We start from the raw sequence: 24757 nt of genomic DNA on the forward strand, positions 1-24757 counted from the left end.
ACAACTTAGGAGAGTTGATTTTCTCCTTCCAATATGTAAGTCCCAGGGATTAGATCATAAGTCTTGGTGAAGTGATTTAACCTGTAACAGTTTGACTAAGCCTGACCTTAGAATCTGAGTACTTGGTTCCTAGTTGATGGAACTATTTGGGAACAGTTAGGAGTTGTGGCGCCTTGTTGGAGGAGTGGTGTCACTGCCTGAGGGAAGGCTTTGAGGTTTCAAAAATCACTCTCAATGTACTTTCTCTCTACCTCCTGTTTGTAAGATGTGAGCAGGCAGCTGCTGCTCTAACCAGCTGATACCATACCTTCACTCCACCATCATGGACTCTAACCTTCTGAAAACATAACACCAACTGAATACTTTTTATAGGTTGCTTTGGTCATGGTGTTTTGTCACAATAGAAGAAACTAAGACACACTCACTCTAAGCCATCTCTAACGTCCCTCGTTTCTTTGTTAATAGACCAGTTTTCATGAGTCCATGTAAATCCATTTCATCTTTTTTTAGCCACTGCAGTTTCGTCTTTGTAGAATCATGTAATCAGGTGCCACTAATCCTATACATTTCATATCCTTAATTTCTTAGCCTAACTTTGTAAGAAATGGAATGTCTGAGTTACAGCGTAAACATAAATGTTCTTATAAAAGCAGATATTCACTAATCCTTATGGCATGTACTACATTTTTCCCTCTTCAAACATTTTCATGAAACTTTCTATCATTCAAACCATCAAACATTACCCCCCCCCGGGTGTGGGTGTGAGTGTGTGCTACAATCTTCTTTCTTGTTCATCCTCAACATCATAAATTTTAGCATTATAGTATAAAGCATTTTACAAACGTGAAAGTCCCACAGTCAAGCTGGGAGTGGGGTACATTCCTTTACTCCAATAACTCCGGAGGCAGAGGCAGGCATCTGTGTGAGTTCAAGGTAGCCTGGTCTTCAAAGTGAATTGCAAGACAGTCAGCCAGGATTGTTATACAGAAAAACCCTGTCTCAAACAAAACAAAACATCCCACAGTTGTACAAATTCACTTTTAAAATCAATCTTTAAAAAAATAGGGCTGGGAAAAAAAAAAACTAGCCAGGCCTGGTGGCGCATGCCTTTAATCCCAGCACTTGGGAGGCAGAGGCAGGCGGATTAACTGCCCATAGGGATCCGACGCCCTCTGCTGGTGCGTCTGAAGACAGCTACAGTGAGTGGAGTTCAGTTCCCAGCAACCACGTGAGGGCTCACACCCATCTGTCCAGCTACAGTGTACTCATGTATATGGAATAAAATAAATAAATCTTTTTTTAAAAAAGAAGGGCTGACAGTCCAGATTATGTCCTAATTAAGAAAATGCCTTCCAGCCTGCTAGGAGTCATGGTGACATTTTCCCTATTGAGGTTTCCTCCTTTCTGATGGGTATAGTTTGTAATATTTAACCAATATTGACCTCAAACATGTGTCATTCCTCACAATTCAGCATCCTGAATGCTGGGATTAAAGGCATGCAACACCATTCCAAGCTTCAAAACTTATTTTTCTTATGTTTTGTTTTTAATCTGTCTGCGACAGTCTCTCATGTATTTATCACATGCTGGTCTCAAAGTAGCTGAGAGTGTTTGAATTCCGGATCCTCCTGAGTGATGGAATTTCAGGCATGCGCCTCCACACCTGGATTGTTTGAGGGTTTATTATTTTGCACAGATTCTTATTATATAGCCCAGGCAGATTAATGATTTTTTCTGCCTCTACTTCCTGAATGCTAAGATTATAGGCATGTACCAATAACCGTGTATAAGTTTCCAAACTAAGGCTAAGCAATAGGTGGCAGGATCATTAGCCCGTATGAGAAACTGAGAGTTAGGTCTAAGTTGCAATCCAATGGCATTGTAGATGTCAGGACCATAGGACATCAACTGAGGAGAGTTACAGGCATGAACTGGAGCTGGCTCAAGAGAAGTTAGAATGTGTTGTAGGCATCAAGAGCTGAGGAAACAAAGCTACCCAAGTTCTTCAGCGCATCCGTGATTCCCCCGGTACTGAACATGGAGGTGGAGGATATTACCCTGCTGGATTTTGGTGTTACTTTGGTCCCATCTCTCATGGTTTTGTCCCCATCCCTCCCTTTGGGAATAGGAATATTTACAATGTGACATGTTACAAATATATAACACGTTTTATAGGAATTCATAAGAGATTTCATTGATTCTCAGAGGCCTCACTGAACTTTAAAACAATTATGGACATTTGTAGAAATGGATTAAGTGCATTTTGTATTTTTTTTTTTTGGTATTATCATTCCATTCGTTTACATCTCAAATGATATCCCACTCTACCACCCCCCCTCCATTGCATTGTGTATTATGGGATGAAAATAAAACTTTAGGATGATAATTTTATTAAAGTTGCCGGGCAGTGGTGGCACACACCTTTAATCCCAGCACTTGGGAGGCAGAGACAGGCAGATTTCTGAGTCCGAGGCCAGCCTGGTCTACAGAGTGAGTTCCAGGACAGCCAGGGCTATACAGAGAAACCCTGTCTCGAAAAACCAAAAAAAAAAAAAAAAAAAAAAAAAAAAAAAAAAAAAAAAAAAAAAAGCATGCGCCTCCACGCCCGGCAGGATTGGAGTTTTTGATGATTAATTTTCCTTGTCAGTGTGGCTGGATTTAGAATCTTAACGGAAACAGTGAGTGGCTTATTTCATTTAGCATGCACTTGCAAAGTTCATCATAGTTTAAGTGTCAGGTAGAACAGGCTGGTTTCAAACCCCACAAAGACGACAGCTGGCCTCTGCTGCGTATAGGTGGACCATCTTGAACTCTTGATCCTCCTGACTCTGCCTACCAAGCAATGGAAAGATGTGCACCATCAGGTTTGATTTATGGTGCTGGGGTGAAACCCAGCTTCATGCACTGGCAAGCTCTCTACCAACTCTGCTAGATCCACGGTCCCAGGAATTCCGTTTTGTTGTTGTTGTTGTTTTTGGTTTTGGTTTTTTTTTTTTTTTTTTGGTTTTTTTGTTTGTTTTTTGTTTTGGTTTGGTTTTTTTGGTTTTTGTTTTGGTTTTTTTGGTTTTTGTTTTGGTTTTTTGAGACAGGGTTTCTCTGTATAGCCCTGGCTGTCCTGGAACTCACTCTGTAGACCAGGCTGGCTTCGAACTCAGAAATCCGTGACATGAGGGTTTGGAGGAAAGGATGGGGAGGAAGATATGATGTGATTATAGTCGCAAAATACAAAAAATATTTTTCAAAAACATGCACAACGAATATAAATGATTGCCTCTGCTCCCAAAAGCAAAATATCAGCCAGGCTGTTTGAAACAATTTACCTCAGATGTTTTGCTGTCACAAGTCTCCGTGACCTTTAGATATCCATGTAACCTAAGCTAGAGAGGGAACACTTTCCCAGTGGTCTACCAAAGACTTCTGTGATGGATGCTAAAAAGGCAAGGCTCTGATTGGTCCAAATTAGTACTAAAGACACAAGATAGCAAATGAGGCCAACACAGCTTCCATGGCTGTGATTGATTGCTCTAAACACACCTTTCTCTGACTGTATAAGCTGGTTGCATAGGCTCACTAAGTAAATCAAGAGGAAGACTCCTGTGATGCCTGTAATATTGTGTGCTGTACTGCAAGACAGACCAAGAAAGTGTTTCTCCCTAGGCGAGGCGTGTGTAGCCACGCCCCTCGAGAGAGGGAGGGACATGCAAATTAAACTGGGTATGAGCACGTGGGAACGCCGGGAGAGCTGGGGTTCTGGAAATTGTAGCTGAAGCTGTGAGTGCTGGAGAGGGAGTGGAGTGTGGAGGACGCAGACACGGAAACCGCGGGGAAGACAGGAAATGAGGGTTGCATGAAGTCACCACAATGTCAATGTGTCGCCTGGGCACAGGTCACGGCTGTGTGGGCGAGGCTAGGTTATCGCTTCTCGGCCTTTTGGCTAAGATCAAGTGTAGTATCTGTTCTTATCAGTTTAATATCTGATACGTCCTCTATCCGAGGACAATATATTAAATGGATTTTTGGAACTAGGAGTTGGAATAGGAGCTTGCTCCGTCCACTCCACGCATCGACCTGGTATTGCAGTACCTCCAGGAACGGTGCACCCCCTCTGGGGAACTAATGCTTGTAAAATGAGAGACTTTGAACTTGAAAGAGAGAAAAGGAATGCTTAGTGTGTCCCTATTAGGAAATTCCCCATGACTGTATCAATTCTGAATTGGGCTTGTGAGACAGTGTCAGAGAAAAAGCAGAAGTCTCAGTGAACCTGGGCCAAGAGTGCTAGTTTATCTAACAGGCTAAGGAATCTCGAGTCTACAGAAAAAAAAGGCCTACAGAAAAAAAGGCTGTTGTTAAAGAAGGGCCCTGCCTTTAGTAAGCTGTGATGTCAGCTGCAGCCAAAAAGTGAAAAACTGATTCTACAAATCAGTAGCAGAAAACAACCGCATAGATGTTCCTCCAAAGGAGAAATACAAATGACCAAATGAATATGAAAACATGCTCAACACTGCACGGGAAAAGGCAAACAAAACCATAGCATATACTTCATAGCGCCTAGGATGGCCAGTATATGATATACATGTGTGTATATATATGTATGTGCGTGCACAATATCTCGAATAGAGTCAACGTCCCCGAGACCTGCATGGGGCTGTTAACACTGCAGATGACTGAACCCAATTGTCTGCCACCATGTGCTGTTCAGCCAAGCATGGAGGAAACAGAAGTTGCCAAGGACCATGAAGAGCTTCCTATTTCCAACCCCCGGAATTTTTTTTTTTTTTTTGCATATTTTGTTACATTTCAAATGTTATCCCCTCCGAAAAATACCCTCCCACTATTCCCTCCACCCACCCCCTGCTCACCAACCCACCCACTCCTGCTTCCTGGCCTTGGCATTCCCCCACACTGGGGGCACAGAGCCCATGAAGAGCTTCTTGAACTGGGGAGATGGCTCTGTGGTCGAGAGTGCTTGCCCTTCCCACAACCCATATAGGGCAGCTCTCATGTGAAATTCCGGCTTCGGGGACCCCATGCCTCTCACTTCCAGGCGCATCCACTCAAGTACACACAACTACACACAGGCAGACACTCATTATTTAAATTGAAATTTTTAAAGATCTTTTTGTTTTGTTTTGGAAGAGAGAACTCCCACACTCCAGATCACTGATATTAAAGGCATTCACCACCACCATCATCACCTAGCAAGGGAAGTCTTATGTAACTGAGTATGACCTCGAATTTCTAATCCCCCAGCCTCCACCTGCTGAATGCTGGAATTGTGTGAACCCTGCCACCATGGCATTTATACATTCCTGGTGATGGAATTTAGAGTTTCATGAATACTAGGCAAGTTCACTATCAAATGAACCACATCATAAGGCCAATTTTTCAAATTCTCTGAGTCTCTGATCCATCTTAGTTGACTGCTGTAGATGGAATTAATGTAATGTCCAGCTTTACAACTGCACTTGGGCATTATTTTCCTAGCATTTTAGAAAAGATGTGCTGTTTAGATTTGTCAACCTGACACATGCTAGAGTCATATAAGAAGAGCAAACTTCAGTTGAGAAAATGCCTCCATTACACTAGCTTGTGAGCAAGTCTGTGGGGCGTTCTCTTAATGACTGATGTAGGAGGGCCAGTCCACTGTGGGTGGGATCACCACTGGGCAGGCTGTCCTGGGTTCTATAAGAAATTGGGCTGAGCAGGCCATAAGGCGCAAGCCCGTAAACATCACTCCTCCCTGGCTTCTGTTTCAGTTCCTGCCTTCAAGTCCTGACTTGACTTCTCTCAGCAGACTGTGGCTCAAGGAATGAAAACCAAATAAGCCCTTTCCTGCCCAAGCTGTTCTTGGTCATAGTTTTCATCACAGCAATGGAAACCTAACTAATGTGGATGTTTAGTTTAGCCTTTTTTGCTATTTCTCCTTACCATTTTTTTTTCTACTTTTGTTTTGGAAAGGCCTTTACCAGAAGTTCATAAAAGTAACCTAATATTTTCTGTAGTACTTTATGATTTTAATTTCATATGTAAACCTTTTAAGTTTGCTATAACTTCAAGAAAAAGCATATTCAGTTTGAGTATCCCGACTAACTTAACCCTTGTTTCTACTAAAAGAAGTTTCCTTTTGGCTACAACTAACAAAACATGCATTGACTAATGAACTGAGCCTACGGTTCTCGAAACGACGATGCGCACGTGACCAGTGAGCACAGGAGAAAGTCTCAGCACTGGTCGGAAGAGTGGTGTAAATTAAAATCACACCGAGCGTCTGTCTCAGCAGGCAGAACAGCACTGATTATGAGAAAACAGTAAATCCTTTTTAGGCTGTGATTTTCAAAATGGTAGAGCTGGGAATTTAGACTTGCCCAGCCAGGAATCAACCTGAGTTCCATCAACAGAACAGACAGAAAACTGATACGGGGGCTGGAGAGGTGCTCAATGGTAAGAGTGCACAGCTGCTCTTACAGAGGACCTCAGTTCATAGCACTCACATCGGACAGCTCTCAAGCATCTCTAACTCCAGTTCCAAGCGATCCAGTGCTCTCTTCTGACCTACTACACTTTCAGGAAGCACAGAACCCTGCACTCACGATGAGTGTACACACACACACACACACACCCCTAATATTCTTTGGCACTAGAGTTACCAAATTCACATTTAAATGTAGAGTTAACTACATTTCACTGTGATTAAATCAATGGAGGTCTCAAGGACTCAAGTCTATTAAAAATAAACTTTCAAGCAATTTAGACAGTAATGCATGTATTTATATATACACATATATACACAATGCATAAATGAAATCCTTACATAAGCATATGAATTCTCTCGACAGAAATAAATTATAAGCAATACAATAAAAATTAAGCTTAATTTAACATAGTGGTTTGCTTTTTTAAATAACTAAAACAGATTTATAGTTCAATAAATTTTGGTCATTTGAACACAAACTATTCTGATTGGTGCATTTTTTTAATACAGCAATTCAACACACCCTGAGTTTCACTTCCTAATTGATGGTTAAATGCTAATCACTTATGGAAATAAAGATGTTTAAAATGAAGAGCCTTGCATCTTGGTGTGGAGTTCTCTGAAATCACTGAATAGGTCAGTCAGTTTCTGTCATGGTCAAAGGACCTGGGTCTACTTTGATTTGGTCTATGTGACTCTGGTGAGATAACAATTTGCTCCAACGAAGATAGCCAACGATGAGGTGAAACCAGGATGTGCAATGCTCTGCCCAGGAGTCGCCACCTCGCTCTACAGTTTCTGTATCATCACCTGAAATTTGCCTGAAAAAAGGGAACAGAACCAGTCTCTGATTTTCGGGCACAAGGAAAACAAGCATATTGGTTTCCATTTGGGAAGTAGTTTCACTCAAAGAACTTGCTATGTCAGAGGTCTTTTCACAGTCCTTAAGACAGTCAATGAAGGCGATCCCACTGCATAATTATCTGTTTTATGAGGAGGTGCGTAGGTTTGTCTCCATTCCTGTTTCCTTTTTCTCTCTCTCCCCTCTCTCTCTCTCTCCCCTCTCTTTCTTTATTCTGAGAAGGGTCTCACTATGTATGTGCCCCGGCTTGGGGCTCAGTATGTTGACCAGACTAGGCAAGCCTCAGACTCCCCAAGACTGGCCTGCCTCCGCTTCCCGAGCGCTGGGATTGAAGGAGTCACCACGCTGGGGATTCTGGGTATTTCACTACTAATTTGTCAGTGGGCAGAAAAGTAATGCAGTGAAATTCAACTCAATTGTATTCTTGGTTAGTAGCTTGAGTGAGAAGATAAATACACATTACCAAGGTAAATGTGAGGCAAAGGGCAGGAAAGTCAAAGTGTCAACCTTTTTAGTCTCCTCTCGATTTAAAAGAGAAAGATGATGTGTATGTGTAAGATAAGTAAGCGGAACTTACAGGCAGGCATTGAAGAGACTTCAGCCGTTACAATACTTTTTATTCCCAAGTTTGACAAGCCACCTCTGATTAAGCCACATGTAAATGCTAGATACTAAAAAGGAGAGAAAAAAAGGTAAGGATTTACTAAAACAACAAAGGAAGCTACTGATAAACGGGGAGCTGCTGTAAGCCATGGCATCAACAAACCTCTGCTGTGTTCATCAAGGAGAAGGGAAGAGGGATGACAGGAGGTGAGAGTGGGAGCAAAGGCAAGGGGAAGAGGAGCTAGGACGCTGCCTTTAATACAGCACTCAGGAAGCAGAGGCAGGCAGAGCTCTGTGAGTTTGAGGCTAGCCTAATCTACACAGTGGGTTCTAAGACAGCCAGCGCTACAAAGTAAAACCCTGTCTCAAAAAACCAAAACAGAAAAAAAAGGGTATAAAAGCCAGTGGTGGCCGGGCGTGGTGGCGCACGCCTTTAATCCCAGCACTAGGGAGGCAGAGGCAGGCGGATTTCTGAGTTCGAGGCCAGCCTGGTCTACAAAGTGAGTGCCAGGACAGCCAGGGCTACACAGAGAAACCCTGTCTCGAAAAACCAAAAAAAAAAAAAAAAAAAAAAAACAAAAGCCAGTGGTGGTACACACCTGCATCACAACTACTCAGGCTAAGGCAGGAGCAGCATTTCTTGAGGCAAGAACTGGAGGCCAACCTGAGCAACATATAGGGAGTTCCCACACCACACAACCTCTACTGAAAGAGTAAGGAACCCCCTGTGATCCGCCCCCCCACTACCACTGCATAGATGCGGTGAAAGAACTGTTAGAATTAAATCTAACTCTGACTAAAGCATATGGCATGCTGTGCACAGGATCAAACTAGACCCTTGCAGCACAACACTTAACCAGTTAGTTCTTTCTCATCACTTTAGTGTCCTCAATTTCTTGCCTGTTTCTCCTTCCTATCAATGTGGCTGACTAATCAAAGATCTCTCCGCTTCCTTTTCCTTTTTTCATCTTTGCGACAGTGTCTCATGTAGGTCAATCAGGCGTCAAGCTCACTACGTCTTTGTGCTTCTGCCCCTCAAGTACTAGGATGACAGGAATGTGCTACCAGAGCCAGCTTCCTACAACCAAACATGGTAGCAAGAGTTTTCATTTCTTTAAAACCCCAGTTATGGTATGTGAATACGTTTTGGTTTTAGTCCCAGGTGTGGGGTAAGCGGCTGCTTCACAGCAGGTGACTATGATTTGCCTTGTGCACTAGCGGGGGCGTGGTTTTGCCAGCTGCAGATAGTTTTGACATTTGCGATCTGGGGACTTTTGAGAGACTATAAATTCGGGAATCCCGTGCGTGGGGCACGAGTTCCCAGAAGGCTGCTGCTCCTGGTGCTCTGTTTCTGTTTGTCCAGTGAGCAGAGGAAGGAGCTGGAGGTATCCTGATGATGAAGATTAAATTTGCCCTAAGGAACTTAACGTCCCTAATCAGCAAAAAGTCCTGTAAAGAGGTCTGCGCCCCCTTTCCCCTCGAACCTTTCTCTCCTACTTCGTGTTGGGAGGTTGGAAGGGATGAGGGTGGAATAACCATTTGATGGGACATAGAGGTATAAGAACCCAATAAAATAACTGAAAAAAAATATGCCAGCAAAACATTTCCCCTTGTTTAAAACGTACAGCCCAAGCCAGATGTAGGGAGCACTTGCACTGGCCTACAGGGTGAGTGCCGGGACAGTCAGGGCTACACAGAAACCCTGTCTCAAACTAACAAAACACAAAAGCCTTACAGCATAGCTATGCAGCTGATGCTTGCCTGTAACTCTAGCATGGAGAAGCTCAGGCAAGTGGATTACTACAATTAGGAGACCAGCTTGGGCTATCTGGTAAGTGTTCTTAACTACTGGACCATCAATCTGGTACCCAGAAGAAAATTTTAACTTATTCTTCAAAGCTGAAGAAACTAAGATAGCCCAAAGTTGAATGAGAACTAAAAATAGTAAAATGTGATTAATAAAAAGAAAAATAATGAAATACATATAGTAACCATAAAAACACCATCTAACTATATCTGCAAACAATATGAGGGAAATAAAAAAAGACGGCAATATAATACATGAGACATGAAGGCAAAAGGCAGGCTATTCCTTATTATCCAGTAGGGATCAGCACAAGAAAAGCAGACAAGGCAGTGGGCGAGAAGAAGCAGTAAGAACACAGTGTACATGACAGAGGAATCATGAAACCTATTTTGTATGGTAATTTTAAACATTAATAAAAAATTGAGGTATGCGCAAGTATTTACAGATAAATAGCAAATTATACTTCCCTAGATATTTTAATTCTTTTGAAGGAATCCACATATTAAAATCTGTTATTCTGCCAGGCTGGTGACACAGGCCTTTAATCCTAGCACCCAGGAGGCAGAGGCAGAGGATCTCTTTTTAGTTTCAGGCCAGCCTGGTCTACACAGCAAGTTTCAGACTAGCCAGGCTACATAGTGAGATCCTGCCTCTCCTCCAACAAAACCAAAACAAACAAAGCCCAAAAACCTACAATTTGTTACTTTTTGTTAGTCCATCTATTTATTCATTGATGTCTCTGTGAAATTAAAGCCTAGAAATACAGACATACTTAATGTAAAATAAACTTTTAGAAACAAAAGACAATTATATTTCTTAGACATTTTAGCCTACAAAGAAGATGATAAACTGTGAGGTAAGGAATTCTGCACAGGTACTGTCTGCATGTCTGAGTATCTTTACTGAGGTGACCACATCATTCTAAAGAATGAGAAACACGTCTGCATTCACTGGCACTCAGCAGTAGTGCTTCTCCTGTTGGTCTCCACTGCCTTATCACATACACAGAGCTGACGGTAGCATGCTTTCTGTTGCAGAGGAAATGGCTTACACAAAATGGGATAAGTAACATTACTGATTTTTGAACCAGTTTATTAAATACAGTTTTAACTTGGATTTTTTTTTTTTTTTTTTTTGGTTTTTCGAGACAGGGTTTCTCTGTGTAGCCCTGGCTGTCCTGGCACTCACTTTGTAGACCAGGCTGGCCTCGAACTCAGAAATCCGCCTGCCTCTGCCTCCCCATTAACTTGGATTTTTAACATGTGGGTTAAGACAAAAAAAAGAGGAAGCTGGAGAGTTGGCTCAAGGGTTAATTAAGTGCACGTATTATTCATTCGATTCCCAGCCCCCACATGGAAACTCGCCACCTCCTCAGGCATCAGACACACATACATAAATACACACAATAATAAAGGAGGCAAAAACACTTGTACACGGAAAATAATAAAATAAAATAAACTAGGAAAAAATGATCTGCTTTTTAAAAAGGTTACTTAAGAATATGTATGTGGGGCTGGAGAGATGGCTCACTAACTGCTTTTCCAGAGGTCCTGAGTTCAATTCCCAGCAACCACATGGTGGCTCCCAACCAGCTGTAATGGGATCCAACGGCTACTTCTGGTGTGTCTGAAGACAGCTACAGTATACTCATATAAAACAAAATAAAATATAAAATAAATAAATACTTCTTTTAAAAAGGAGGGAGCCCCACAAACTTCCCTTTCCCTGAAGAAAGAGAACATATACTTAAGAACCCAGGCTTCTCAATGAATTCCTAAAATTACTGTTTAATTTGAATCTGTTGTGATTGATTTTGTAATTTTCCCTGTAATTCCTTTTTTCAGTCCAAAACCAAATTCCATTAAATACCTTGGACGCATGTTCTAAATACTGTTTTCCTGCAGACAGCTGAATGAGTAGTCGAAATTTGTTGTCCTGAAGTACATATATGCCCTGTTTCAAAAACACAAAAGCAGTATCAAAGTCAGTGTGGCCTGAAGTCCTTAAAGTTACTCCCCTCCCCAGGCAGGTGAGGTCTCCCATGTCTGTGACTCCATCACAGAGTCAGCAGTGAGCTACAGACTGACTCTCTGTTTAGACAGGTAGGCAAGGGGGTCAATCAATCAATAAATAGAATATAAACCAACCACTGCATATCCAAGCAACTCCATCTTTAAGATTCATCTTTTTTTAAAAAAGAATCATTTATTTTATTTATATGAGTACACTGTCGCTGTCTTCAGACACACCAGGAGAGGGCATCAGAACCCATTACAGGTGGTTGTGAGCCACCAGGTGGTTGCTGGGAACTGAACTCAGGACCTCTGGAAGTTTGAACCATCTCTCCAGCCAGGATTCAGCTTTTCTGAATTGTTTTTAAGTGTCTTTATGTCTGTATGGGAATGTGCAAGTCAGTGTAGCTGCTCACTGAGAGGAGAAAAGCTGTAGGTTCCCCTGGAGCTGGAATCACAGGCAGCTATGAACACCTGACATGGATACAAGGAACTGAACGTAAGTCCTGTTCGAGCAGAATGGGCTCTCAACCACTGAGCCATCTCTCCAGTCACACCAAAGCATGCTATTTAAAAGCTATGAATTAAACTTTAGAAAGTATTCTATAGATATAAATCTAATATAACTATGGTTCTGAATACACCATACTTCCAAATGATAAATAGTCAATCCTAAACCAATTACTCTGACATATGCTACATTCTAAAGATCCCCCCCTCCCCAGTTCTGACGGTTTTATTGGGAAATATGCCTTAGAAAAGAAGAACCATCTTATCATTTCTGGCAGTGGAATGAAGAACTGTGTACAGGGACCATTCAATGATGCTAAAAGGACCCTGCTTTGTCCATCTCTATTCACAGACCCAGGCATGGCACAAACATGTGGTCATTGAGTTATTCAGGCTTAAACCACAGACTGATCTCTTTCTCAACACTTTTTACTTAATCTCTGCCATGAATCATGTTTCTGCCAACTTAAATGCAGAAAATCCCTCAAATGGTACCTGGCTATAAGAACACCACCGCCAACGAGGTGTCTCTTTGCCCATTGCCAGAGAGTTATTATATTTTCTTTTTAAAGATTTACTTACTATTATTTATATGAGTACACTGTAGCTGTCTTCAGACACACCAGAAGAGAGCATTGGATCTCATTACAGATGGTTGTGAGCCACCATGTGGTTGCTGAGAATTGAACTCAGGACCTCTGGAAGAGCAGTCAGTGCTCTTAACTGTTGAGCCATCTCTCCAGCCCTGAGTTATTTTATTTTTAATTATATGTTTATATGCATATGTTTATGCATACACACTGATTCCCAAAGAAGCCTGACACATTGAATCCTGAAGCTGGAATTTCTGGAGGTTATAAGACAGTTGGTTTTTTTTTAAATATTTATTTATTTATTATATGTAAGTACACTGTAGCTGTCTTCAGACACTCCAGAAGAGGGCATCAGATTTCGTTACGGATGGTTGTGAGCCACCATGTGGTTGCTGGGATTTGAACTCAGGACCTTTGGAAGAGCAGTCAGTGCTCTTAACGGCTAAGCCATCTCTCCAGCCCTAAAAGACACTTGTAATGGTAATGGTAACAAAACTCAAGTCCTCTGAAAGAGCAATACATGCACTTAACCATTGAGCCATCTTTTCAGCCCCCATCTGTTGCACTTTAAATTTTAATACAACTTATGAAACCAGCAGAAAGAAACTGCTATAGTTACTGATAACTGCTGCCTTCTCCTTATTTATCTTACCCTATTAGAGATAAAGACTGACTTCTCAAAAACATTAGAAGAGCATAAAGTTTATTTTTAAAAAAATTCTAGTGGGTTAGTAAGAAAGATGACTCAGCTCTTAAGACTACTTGCTGCCCTTGCGAAAGGGCCAGGCTCAGTACCCAACAGGCTCACTGAAGCTCACAACCTTTTGTAACTCCAGCTATAAAATTCTGGCCACTGAATGCACAAAGTGCTTTTTTATGTATGCAGGCATATACATAAAAATAAATCCTCAAAATAATCTAATTTAAATAATAAATTAAGGGCCAACAGAGATAGCTCAGCATCTAAAAGCACTGTGCACAAGCCCCACAGTCTGAACTGGATCCCTGGAGCCTATAGTAAGAGAAACAACTCCTGAAGCTGTCCTCGCTGTGCCAGCAAGCAATGGCATTCACACACATCACACACAATAATAGCTAAGTAACAACTGGCAAGAAGGCCAGTCACATTTCATGACTTTTAAAAAAACAGGGCTTAGGAACACCAGCACAAAGGCTTATCTAAATACCTGATGATTTGTCCTTAGATTGTCGATCTGTTTCTTGAATACTGTAGTCCAAAAATCTTTACAGATGAACTTCATGATGTCTAATTCATCCTTGAACCTTGCAGTATCTTTCGTAAACCTAAGAAGATCAACTAGAAGTAATACAATATATTTCTCCCAACGAAAACAAAGGAGGAAATTTTTTTCTTACTCTTTCAAGAGGGGCAATTTATTAACTAATTTCTAACTACTACTAGCACTAAACATTTATTTCTAGTCATAAAGTGATATACCCCAAGTGAAGACAATCTCATCTCAGCGCATTTGGAGCCTTTATATAATTACGGAGCTCAAGAGCCTATTAGTTATCAGCCAGCCATACTTCCAGTTACACGTCAAACTATCGAATGAGCTACAAAAGACACATAGGTGAGTGTAATGGTTTGGGCCTAGAATCCAAACTCTCTGGAGGCTGAACAAGCTCTTCACAGGTTTGAAGCCAACCTGGGCTACAGGAGTTTCAGGGTGGGTTGGGCTACAGTATTAAGACTCTATCTCAGCCAGGCGTGGTGGCGCACGCCTTTAATCCCAGCACTCGGGAAGCAGAGGCAGGTGGATTTCTGAGTTCTAGGCCAGCCTGGTCTACAAAGTGAGCTCCAGGACAGCCAGGACTATACAGAGAAACCCCGTCTCGAAAAACCAAAAAAAAAAAAAAAAAAGACTATCTCAAAAAAAAAAGTGATTGGATTATTTTTATGTAAAATTTATCTAATATAAATTCAACTATCTATATATTCAGAAAAGAATAAAAAAAAATGTGATCCATCCAAGTGAGGTGATGGTGGCACGCTTTTGCTATCAGCACTCAAGAGGCAGAGGCAGAAGAATCTTTGTGATTTCTGGGCCAGTCTAGTCTACAGAGTGAGTTCCAGGACAGCCAGGGCTACACAGCAAACCCCTGCCTTGAAAAACAAACAAAAAACCTGACCCATAAACACACATTTCTATGCCTATACAGTTAAACAAAATTCGATTTAGATTTTATAAACCTACCTAACAAAAGCAGAAAATGCATGAGACTGCAAATAGGTATCTCAATATATTAATATTTTCATTAAAAAATTACACATGTAAAATAGGTCTTCCTCAACTGGTAAAGCATAAAGTTTGCAGCTGGGCACAGTAGAGAAGAGTTAGAATCCCAGTCCTCAGGGACTGACAGGAAGAGAAGTTATGTCTGCAGCCAATCTAGGTTACACAGCAAGGCCATGTCCATAAACAAAAATCATAAAACCAAAATAACAATTTAACTAAGACCAGATCTAAAGAGAATGTTATTTTCTGTAACGGAACTCAGGGCCTTGTGCGTGAAAAATGCATGATCTACTATTGATATACCAGCAGTCTCTTAATAATAATTTTCAATCTATCAACTATAAAAATGAAAATTAAAAACTGGAAATTAAAATATGTCCTATGCAATGACTTGCAATGGATCTTCTATGTTTATAACCTACCTGGAAGAAAATTTTCAAATCCATACTGCTCACCTTTCTATCAATCCTTGTCCCACTCGGAACCCCATGTTCTCCAGCTTAGTAATACACCTTCCATTTTCCTATGAAAAAACAAAACAAAAAGCAGTTCTGAATACTGCTAGACTCTAAGTCATTGGTATTATAAAACAATACTATAGAACTCAGAGGACAGGAAGCCGGCTCAGCAGGCACAGGCACTTGCCACCAACCCTGATGACTTGCTGTAACGGGCAGTGGACAGGGCAAGCCCTGGCATGCAGGTGGAAGGAAGAGGACAATCTCTGAGCTAATGCTTTCTCAGTTCTCTCTTCCCATCATGAGTCCCAGGAATTAGACAATTCCTTTGTAAGGAAGCAACTTAACAGCCCTAAACCGTGTCTTACACGTATTTATGTGAGTGTTGTACATGCTCAGAATGCGCATGTGGGTGGGAATCAGAAGACAAACCCTTTGGGTTGCTTTACTACTTCCACCACGTGGGTCCCAGGAATCCAACTCAGGTTCTCAGGTTTGGCAGAAAGCACCTTTATCAACAGAGTCTTCTGCTAGTACATATAGTGACAATTTTGAAATGCTAAAATATAAATTCAAGATGACACTCGCACATGCACACATACATACATGCTTGAATGAAGGTACACCACTTTAGAGATAATGCTTCCCATAGTGACACAGACTATGTAACAAAAACATCAGTGCAAGGTATGGGAAACCTCTCTCTACTGTTGCTAAGGGGAATTCAAGAAATTAGTATAGGCCCTTGTCTTTGACGGCCTCCTAGAATTTGAAAGTAAGATCCTACTGCTGAAGACACAAGGCACTTCATGTAGCTTCCATCAGCACAGTATCCAGCAGTGGTAAGGAGAAAAGCAATTAATAGTCCTCCTCAGCCATGATGCCCATGAGCCATAACAATGACCAGAATGGCAGAAGGACCCCAAGAGTAAAATGGTGTCACTTATTTCTTGGGGGTAACCTGCAGTCATCTAATTGGACATAGGCCTGTTAAGAGGAAGGAATTGATGCTGGTACTACCAACTGACTGTGGCTGGAGAGATCATGAACCCTAGAGGAAGCCGGGCGTGGTGGCGCACGCCTTTAATCCCAGCACTCGGGAGGCAGAGGCAGGTGGATTTCTGAGTTCGAGGCCAGCCTGGGCTACAGAGTAAGTTCCAGGACAGCCAGGACTACACAGAGAAACCCTGTCTAGAAAAACAAAAAAAATAAAAAAATAAAAAATAAAAAAAATAAATAAATCCTAGAGGAGAATCTACTACTGCCACTTCCCTAAACCAGTATAATTTCTTTTTTTTTTGGTTTTTCGAGACAGGGTTTCTCTGTATAGCCCTGGCTGCCCTAGAACTCACTTTGTAGACCAGGCTGGCCTCGAACTCAGAGATCCACCTGCCTCTGCCTCCCGAGTGCTGGGATTAAAGGCGCTCGCCACCACGCCCGGCTACCAGGATAATTTCTAACTGCATTCTAAATACTTACCCCTCTATCTACAGATAAGTGTTTCTTCTGCAACCGACAGAGACCACTACAGAAACCCATAACAGGTAAAATACAGAAAACAACTGACTGTAAGGTGCGGACTGCCAATTGATCCATCTACACTACAACACCTATATACAAGGCTCAGGGAATAGATCAGAATGGAGGAGGGCAGAAAAATAGTAAGAGCCAGAGGACCAGAATGACGACTGTGTCTCCTGTAGATGACAGGGAAGCTGCACTAATAAACTCTGAACAGTATAATCACCTAAACAAGACCTACACAATGACAACACCAGTTGACATGCCAACAAAGATAAGGGGTATCTCACGAGGCGCCACACTAAATTAAGAGCTACGAGCAGTTAATGAGAGTAAAGAAGGAGAATCAGTCTTCTTCAGGGAGGAGTCCTGCATAGGTTATTCAATCCCAAATGGTCAGCCTTAACCACATATGCATACAGACAACACTAAAGGGACTCAGTAGGCTATACTTGTGTGTGTGTGCGTGTGTGTAACAATAATAATTAAGAATTTGAAATTATGAATTTAAATGAGTGGGGGGGAGGATAAGGGGGACTTTTGGGATAGCATTTGAAATGTAAATGAAGAAAATACCTAATTAAATTTAAAAAATAAAAGAAAGTGAGTGGGAACATGGGATAAGACGGGATAAGTGGGGAGAGAGGAAAGGAGGATGGAAATGACTGAATTTAGTACTAAAGCATGAAATTCTCAAAAAATAAAAACTTAAAAAAGCAAAAGGAAAAAAGAAGACACTAGACAGAGGAACCTTCCATGCTCATGGATTAGAATAGATTCTATGAAAGTGCTATTCAATCCCTACCAAAAGTGTAGAAACATCTTCACAGAACTAGGCAAAACAAACCTAAAACTTGCACAAGATCCTGAATGAAAATGAAAAAGAAAGAAGGAAAAGGGAAGGGCATGACTGTCCTAGGGATGGTGGAGGAGGCTTACAGCAGGTGAAGGAGAGCACAGCCAGAGGCAGGGACACCTGGGAGAGGCCAGAGGGAACAGGACCCTGAGCTGGGCCATGTGAGGGGAAGGGACGGGAGGGAGAGAGGGGCCAGACTAAGCGGCCCTGAAGTAAAGGGTGAACCAGAAAGGGCCAGGTAACCAAAATGATTGGATTATAAAGGGAAGACCTCTGGAGGAAGGGCATCCCAGACCCTGTAACAGGTAGGGATGGCGGGGATGCATCCTGAGCAGAAAGAGTAATGCTGCAGATATCCCAATGTCTGATTTTTGTATCACACTCCAGAGCTACAGTAACAAAACCGCATGATACTGGCACAAACACACAGACTAATCCCAGAAACAAACTCACAGCTACACTGATTTCTCATACATGTACCAAGAACATACACTGGTGGACCAAGTCAGTGACAGATACTAACCTAGTGCATCTCAGGCTGTGGGGCCAAGTGTGGTAGCACACTCCAGTAGACCACACTGAAGAGGCCAAGGCAGGAGAATCATGTACATCCCCATGGTACAATCATCCCTAATAGCTAGGGTGGGAAGGGATCCCTCCTACACACTGGATGCTCGTGGGTAGAAGAATGAAGCTAGATCTTTCACTCTACACAAAAACGTAGTTCAAATGTATCAGAAACCTTCATGGAAAAATCTGAAACTTTCAAACTGCTAAAGTACAACACTCTAATATCGAATAAGAGGCAAGGACTTTCAGAAAAGAATTCCAGTAGCATAGGAACTAATCTTAAGAACCAACAAGTGAGCCGGGCATGGTGGCCCACACCTTTAATCCCAGCACTTGGGAGGCAGAGGCAGGTGTAGCTTTGTCTACTGAGAACCCACCTCAAATCCATTCAACTAGGGTTGTACCGATATATGGGATAGCTGATAAAAGGTTTGTAATTACTGTTGCACCTCAGAATGATATTTGTCCTCATGGCAGAACATAGCCTATGAATGCTGTAGCTATTACTGCGAATAAAAGGAGGACTCCAATATTTCATGTTTCTATAAATGCATAGGATCCGTAGTAGATTCCTCGTCCTACGTGGAGAAACAAGCAAATAAAAAATATGGAGGCTCCGTTTGCATGTATATATCGAATTAGTCACCCATAATTTACGTCTCGGCAAATGTGAGTTACTGATGAGAAAGCTGTTATTGTGTCTGATGTGTAGTGCATAGCTAAAAATAGGCCTGTAATGATTTGGACTATTAAGCAGATTCCTAGCAGGGAGCCAAAGTTTCATCATGATGAAATATTAGATGGAGCGGGTAAGTCAACAAATGAGTGGTTGATAATTCTCTCACTAAGAGACTGCATATTGCTCAGCACCACACAGGACATCTATATCAGATACCCTCCCCCTTTAAGAGTGAGGAATGATTGCAGAGAGGAAGCAGAAAGAGCCTAAGAAATGCCACATCCAACTTCACCCAGTAAGAGTCTCTCAAAGGGAAGTAACCAACCAGAAAGACAAACAGCACATATTCCTTCTCATCTAAGGCTGCTAGCTAGCTCCAAGTCTTTAGATATGGAGTGTAGTTCTCGCCCCTCGTCAAGGAAACTTTGCAACAGACTAAGATCATCACAGAAAAACACAACAGTTCAAAATGCAGAGTGGCAAAGCCCAGTCCCAACTGATACAGCTACAACACAACTCCTGCGCCTGAGACTCAGAGAAAAGATGAAGGTGGGAAAGAAAGATTTTAAAAGTCAGACCAACAGGAAGTTAGCTGTGAGATTGTGTTTCCTAGAAATGTCAGAAGCTACACCTGTGAAGTCTCCCCAACATGGCTACCTAAATATGACCCGAATAAGGATGACACCAGTAGACATGCTAATGTGGAAAAGGGAAAGCTCACAGGGCCTCAACCCTAGACAAAGAACTACAGGCGACTAAAGAATACTGAGAGAAGGAGAAACAATCTATTGTAGAATCATCCAGGAACATATTTATTATCAGGAAACAGAGTTTTATCTAAAACTCCAATCCTATGATTTATCACCCATGCCCAAAAGGAACGTAGAGCGGGCAAGGGATCACTTCATTCACTTCCACGCACAGTTCAGCACTGGGGAGGGCACGGCTGGAACTCAGCAAAGGAGCCATGGACGAATTAGTGTCCAGCTTGCTCACTCACAGGCTAGCTAGCTTTCTTATACAGCCCAGGACTACCTCAGTAGGGATGGTGCCACCCACAATGGACTGGGCTCTCCTGCATCAACTAAATTCCAGGCCTGGCAGTGGTGGTGCACGCCTATAATCCCAGAACTTGGGAGACAGAGGCAGGCGGATTTCTGAGTTCGAGGCCAGCTTGATCTACAGAGTGAGTTCCAGGACAGCCAGGGCTACACAGAGAAACCCTGTCTCGATAAAACAATAAATACATACATACATACATACAAATTCCCAACATACATATCCACAGCCCAGTGGATATTATAATACAGGCAATTCTTCAATACAGGCTTGAAACTCAGATAACTCTAGGTTGTGTCTAGAGTTAATTAGGACTGCCTGTAAAGGCTGATTACAGCCAATCCTAACAAACCTGAGTTTAATTCCCAGAACCCATGAGGTGGAGAGAACCAATTCCTGAAAGGTGCCATTTGGCATGTGTGTTATAGCACATGGGTGCATACCCACAAATAACAAATATATATATATTTTTTTTTTAAAGATTTATTTATTTATTATATGTAAGTACACTGTAGCTGACTTCAGACACTCCAGAAGAGGGCGCCAGATCTCGTTACGGATGGTTGTGAGCCACCATGTGGTTGCTGGGATTTGAACTCTGGACCTTCGGAAGAGCAGTCGGGTGCTCTTACCCACTGAGCCATCTCACCAGCCCCAACAAATATTTTTATAATGACATATAATCCTGTCAAAAATCAAATATATAATATACATGAATATAATATACATATATAACATACATATATGTTATATATAGAAAATATCACACACACACACACGAAAAATGGCTCAGCAGTTAAATCTACTGACTGCCCTTCCAGAGGACCTTGGTTAAATTGCCAACTACCACATAATGGCTCACAACAACATGTAACTCCAGTCCCAGGGGATCTGATGACATTTTCTGGCCTTCTCAGGCACAAGGCATGCATACAGTGCACATACAAGCAGGGGAGAAAAAACAAAAACCAACCAAACAAACAAAAAACCCATACGCAGAAGATAAATAAGCAAAAGTTTTAAAGTATATGTTTTGAAAATGAGGTAGACCCTTGCAGCTGCTTCTGTCATGTAGCACTGTGGAGCTTCTGCCCGTCAGCCAGCCCCTTTTCTAAGTTACTGAAAGCTTTTCTTTTACTTTTCTTATCTATTTCTTAGTTACTGGCTTTCCCAGGGACTCTGGGCTTTTTCACTATTTTCTGAAACCCCTGCCCACTTTCTTTCTTTCTTTCTTTCTTTCTCTCTCTCTCTCTCTCTCTCTCGTTTTTTTCAGTTCCCTTCTCCTGGCAGCAGCTGACACAGCTTGCCCATCATGGTGTTTTTCTCGTATATCTACCCCAAGCTTAAAACAACAGCAGGGAACTAAGATACATGGCTCAGCCTTTAAGAGCTCTGGCTGCTCTTCCAGAGGATCTGGGTTCAATCCCTAGCACCGACATGACAACTCACCATCATCTGTGATTTCAGTTCTGGGGGATCTGATGCCTTCTTCTAGCCTCCTCAGGCATAGATATGATGCATAGACACACACACACACACACACATACATACATATATACACACACACACACATGACACAAGTAAAACATCCATACATATTAAAAACAAAACAAAACAAAAAAAAACTTTTAATTAGAAGAAAAAAAATTCAATGAGATGGCTCACTGAGGTGCTGAATTCTTTGTTACTGAGAATAAAACCTGCCCTTGATCACTGGAACTCAAGTGACAGAAGTAGACAACCAACAAGTTCTTTTACTTCCATCTTTCTGCCCTGCTCAGGGACCAGGAACAAAACATCCCTCCAGCCCCAAAATAACATTTTTTTAAAGGTTTGTTTTAAGTTAAAGAAAAGTGTAACAAAAACAGTCTCACGGAATTTACTGTCACCTGATAATAATATAAGGCAGTATGCACAGGTGTTTCTGACTGTGCCCCCAATAGATAAGATGCCTTTAAAAACACTGTATCACCTTCTCACCCACTGGTTTCCTTGACCATTTCTAGCTGGAAACACTTTGTAGCAGATGGATATTTTGAGTATGATGAGACCTTGCTGGGGTTTTTTTTGACTTTGAGAATGTTTTCCCGCATCATCTGATGGAGTTCCATGTATTCATCAAAGGCAATAACAGCATGCTGTCTGCTCTATCTGCATACTTGCTCATACAGCTGAGCCTGAGTCTTAGGTCTCCTTGGAGATCTCCGAAGATGAGGGTGATGAACTGCACCATCATCGTCAGCACCTCTGGGTCCGGCCATGGAGTGCTGCAGTGGGAGTCACAGAGACCACTGGAATAGGAAAAGTCACCTCAGAAGGTAACTTTAAGTTTCTTTCTAATTCCAGGTATGGTGGTGGAGCACGCCTTTAATCCCAGCACTCCTGAAACAGGCAGATCTCTGTGAGTTCAAGGTGAGCCTGGCCAACATAAGGAGTTAAAGCCAGCCAGGCATACAGGATGAAACCCTCTCTCAGAAATAATCATAATCTTTGCTCTCTGTTCAGTTTTCCCCTCCCAACTAATTTGTTGTGGGTAGAACCTTATTTTGGGCTAACCCACTTAAAAGTCAGTAAAAGGGGCCTGGAGAGATGGCTCAGCAGTTAAGAGCACTGACTGCTCTTTCAGTGGTCCTGAGTTCAGTTCCCAGCAACCACATGATGGCTCACAACCATTTGTAATGGGATCAGATGCCCTCTACTGGTGTGTCTGAAGACAGCTATATTTATATACTCATATAAATAAAATAAGTAAACTGTTTTAAAAAGAAGTCAATAAAAGGTAGGAAGATTAAAATAATGGATGAGATTTCATGATAAAAGATAAAGGAATATATTGCTAGTTGTTTTGTGTTGGGGAGAGACAAAATGTTAAAGGCAGCTTTAGGCAACTACCAATGATAACACAGTGAAGATGCTGTAACGGGGAGGGAGGAAAGGGTTCTAGTGTAGATGGGTGTAATTAGGAATAGAATTTAAGCAGGCTGAAGAGATGGCTCAGCAATTACAAGTACTGGCTGCTCTTCCTGAAGACCTGGGTTCAACTCCCAGTGCCCACAATGGCAGCTCACAACTCTCTGTACCTCCAGTTCCAGGGACTATGAAGCCCTCCTCTGGCCTCTGTTGGCATTTGGCATGCAGGATGCACAGATAGACATGCTGGCAAAATACCCATACACAGAAAGCAGATGTAAAGCACTAGGCATGCTTACTGTTTTCTAGAAGAATCGAGAGGGAATACTAACTCTCACACTCGAAGTAACCTCCAAAAGGATGGGGCTACTGTAGCACTCACTATTAACACCAAACTCCTAAAACCAGTTCTGACATAATGAACACTAAGTATTTTTAAGTAATTAATTTAAGTGGTTTCATAATTACTGCTGAAAATCTCGCAAAGTTTCCTTGCTTTAACTCCACGGTTCATCAGGCTGTGGCCCTGGAGTTGTGTGGAGTGGTATCCTGAATCAAGAGATGAGAAAGGTATAGTCTCGCTGGGACAGTCTCTAGCTGGCCTCTAAAACTGTTGGGAGCAGCAGGAAAGTCACAATCAGCTCTGCAGTTGGACTCTAGGTAAATCTTATCAAGGTCAAGAATAAAGTCCTGTAGCACGCACTCAAAGGAACATACGGACACGAACACACCACACACAAGACAAAAACAGAGATTGATGAGAGATCCCATCTTGGAGGAGACAGCCGACAGACAGATTATATTCTGTGGGATGCCTCTAGGTGGACCAGCTCGGTCTAAGCTACTGGGCGTCTACATCAGCGGGGCGGGAGAGGAATGGTGGCAAGTGTCACCGCAGGACCCCAGGGTGCGTGGCGGCACTCACCACTTCCCCCTGCTCGGCGGACTTGTACACTCCCGACACCATCTCGTTATGGAGAAGCAAAAACAACGCCTCGTCCGCCATTTCCCGCCGATCCCTCCAGCGCCGAGTCGGCTCCGATCAGTGCGGGACTCGAGGTTCCCGTTACCCCGCGCCCACCGCACGCCGTGCGCAGCGGCCCTACCCGGGTCCTGAGGCCGCGGAAGGCCGCCGTGGACCGCGCCCCTCCCCGGGGCCGCCGCCACTGGGCCCTAGAGACCCTGTGACAGCCCCACACCCTGCCAAGACTATAGAGCTGGGCGTGGAGCCTGAGCCACTTCCGGGCTGGGCTGAGCAACTTCCGGCGTCCTGCTCTACGGTGGGCGGGCTGGGGCTTAACAGAGCTGCTGCGGCCTGGTCCAGGCTCTCCCGGATGAGGCAGAGTCGGGGCATAGGGCTAAAGGGTAAAGAACCAAGGGTCTGACTTGAAAGTCCGGCATGGTGCTTCATATATATAATCCTAGAGTCCTGGGAAATGAAGCAGGAGGATTGCCTTAAATTAGAGATCAGCATAAATTACAGAAAGAAATCTCTGTCCAAAAAAAAAAAAAAAATATATATATATATATACATACATATATATACACACACACATATATATACATATATATACACACATATAT

At 42.4% G+C, this 24757-nt stretch overlaps 1 protein-coding gene and 1 non-coding gene across 2 annotated transcripts; one reads left to right on the top strand and one right to left on the bottom strand.

Annotated features, from left to right (window-relative positions):
• Positions 1-3914: 3914 nt before the first annotated feature.
• Positions 3915-4105, top strand: LOC115032891 (U2 spliceosomal RNA). Its single transcript, XR_003838541.1, has one exon. It is a non-coding gene; the product is annotated as a U2 spliceosomal RNA (small nuclear RNA).
• Positions 4106-6746: 2641 nt separating this feature from the next.
• Positions 6747-24403, bottom strand: Trappc6b (trafficking protein particle complex subunit 6B). Its single transcript, XM_021178968.2, has 6 exons — positions 24099-24403; positions 15576-15643; positions 14047-14164; positions 11614-11697; positions 7912-8005; positions 6747-7293 (listed from the first exon to the last, which is right to left on the bottom strand). The coding sequence occupies exons 1-6, from the start codon at positions 24177-24179 to the stop codon at positions 7262-7264; spliced, it is 477 nt and encodes a 158-aa protein (XP_021034627.1). The 5' UTR covers positions 24180-24403; the 3' UTR covers positions 6747-7261.
• Positions 24404-24757: the final 354 nt, after the last annotated feature.

This window comes from Mus caroli, unplaced genomic scaffold (genome assembly GCF_978045245.1).
Source record: "Mus caroli unplaced genomic scaffold, Mus_caroli_1 scaffold_14, whole genome shotgun sequence".
Classification (NCBI taxonomy): domain Eukaryota; kingdom Metazoa; phylum Chordata; class Mammalia; order Rodentia; family Muridae; genus Mus; species Mus caroli.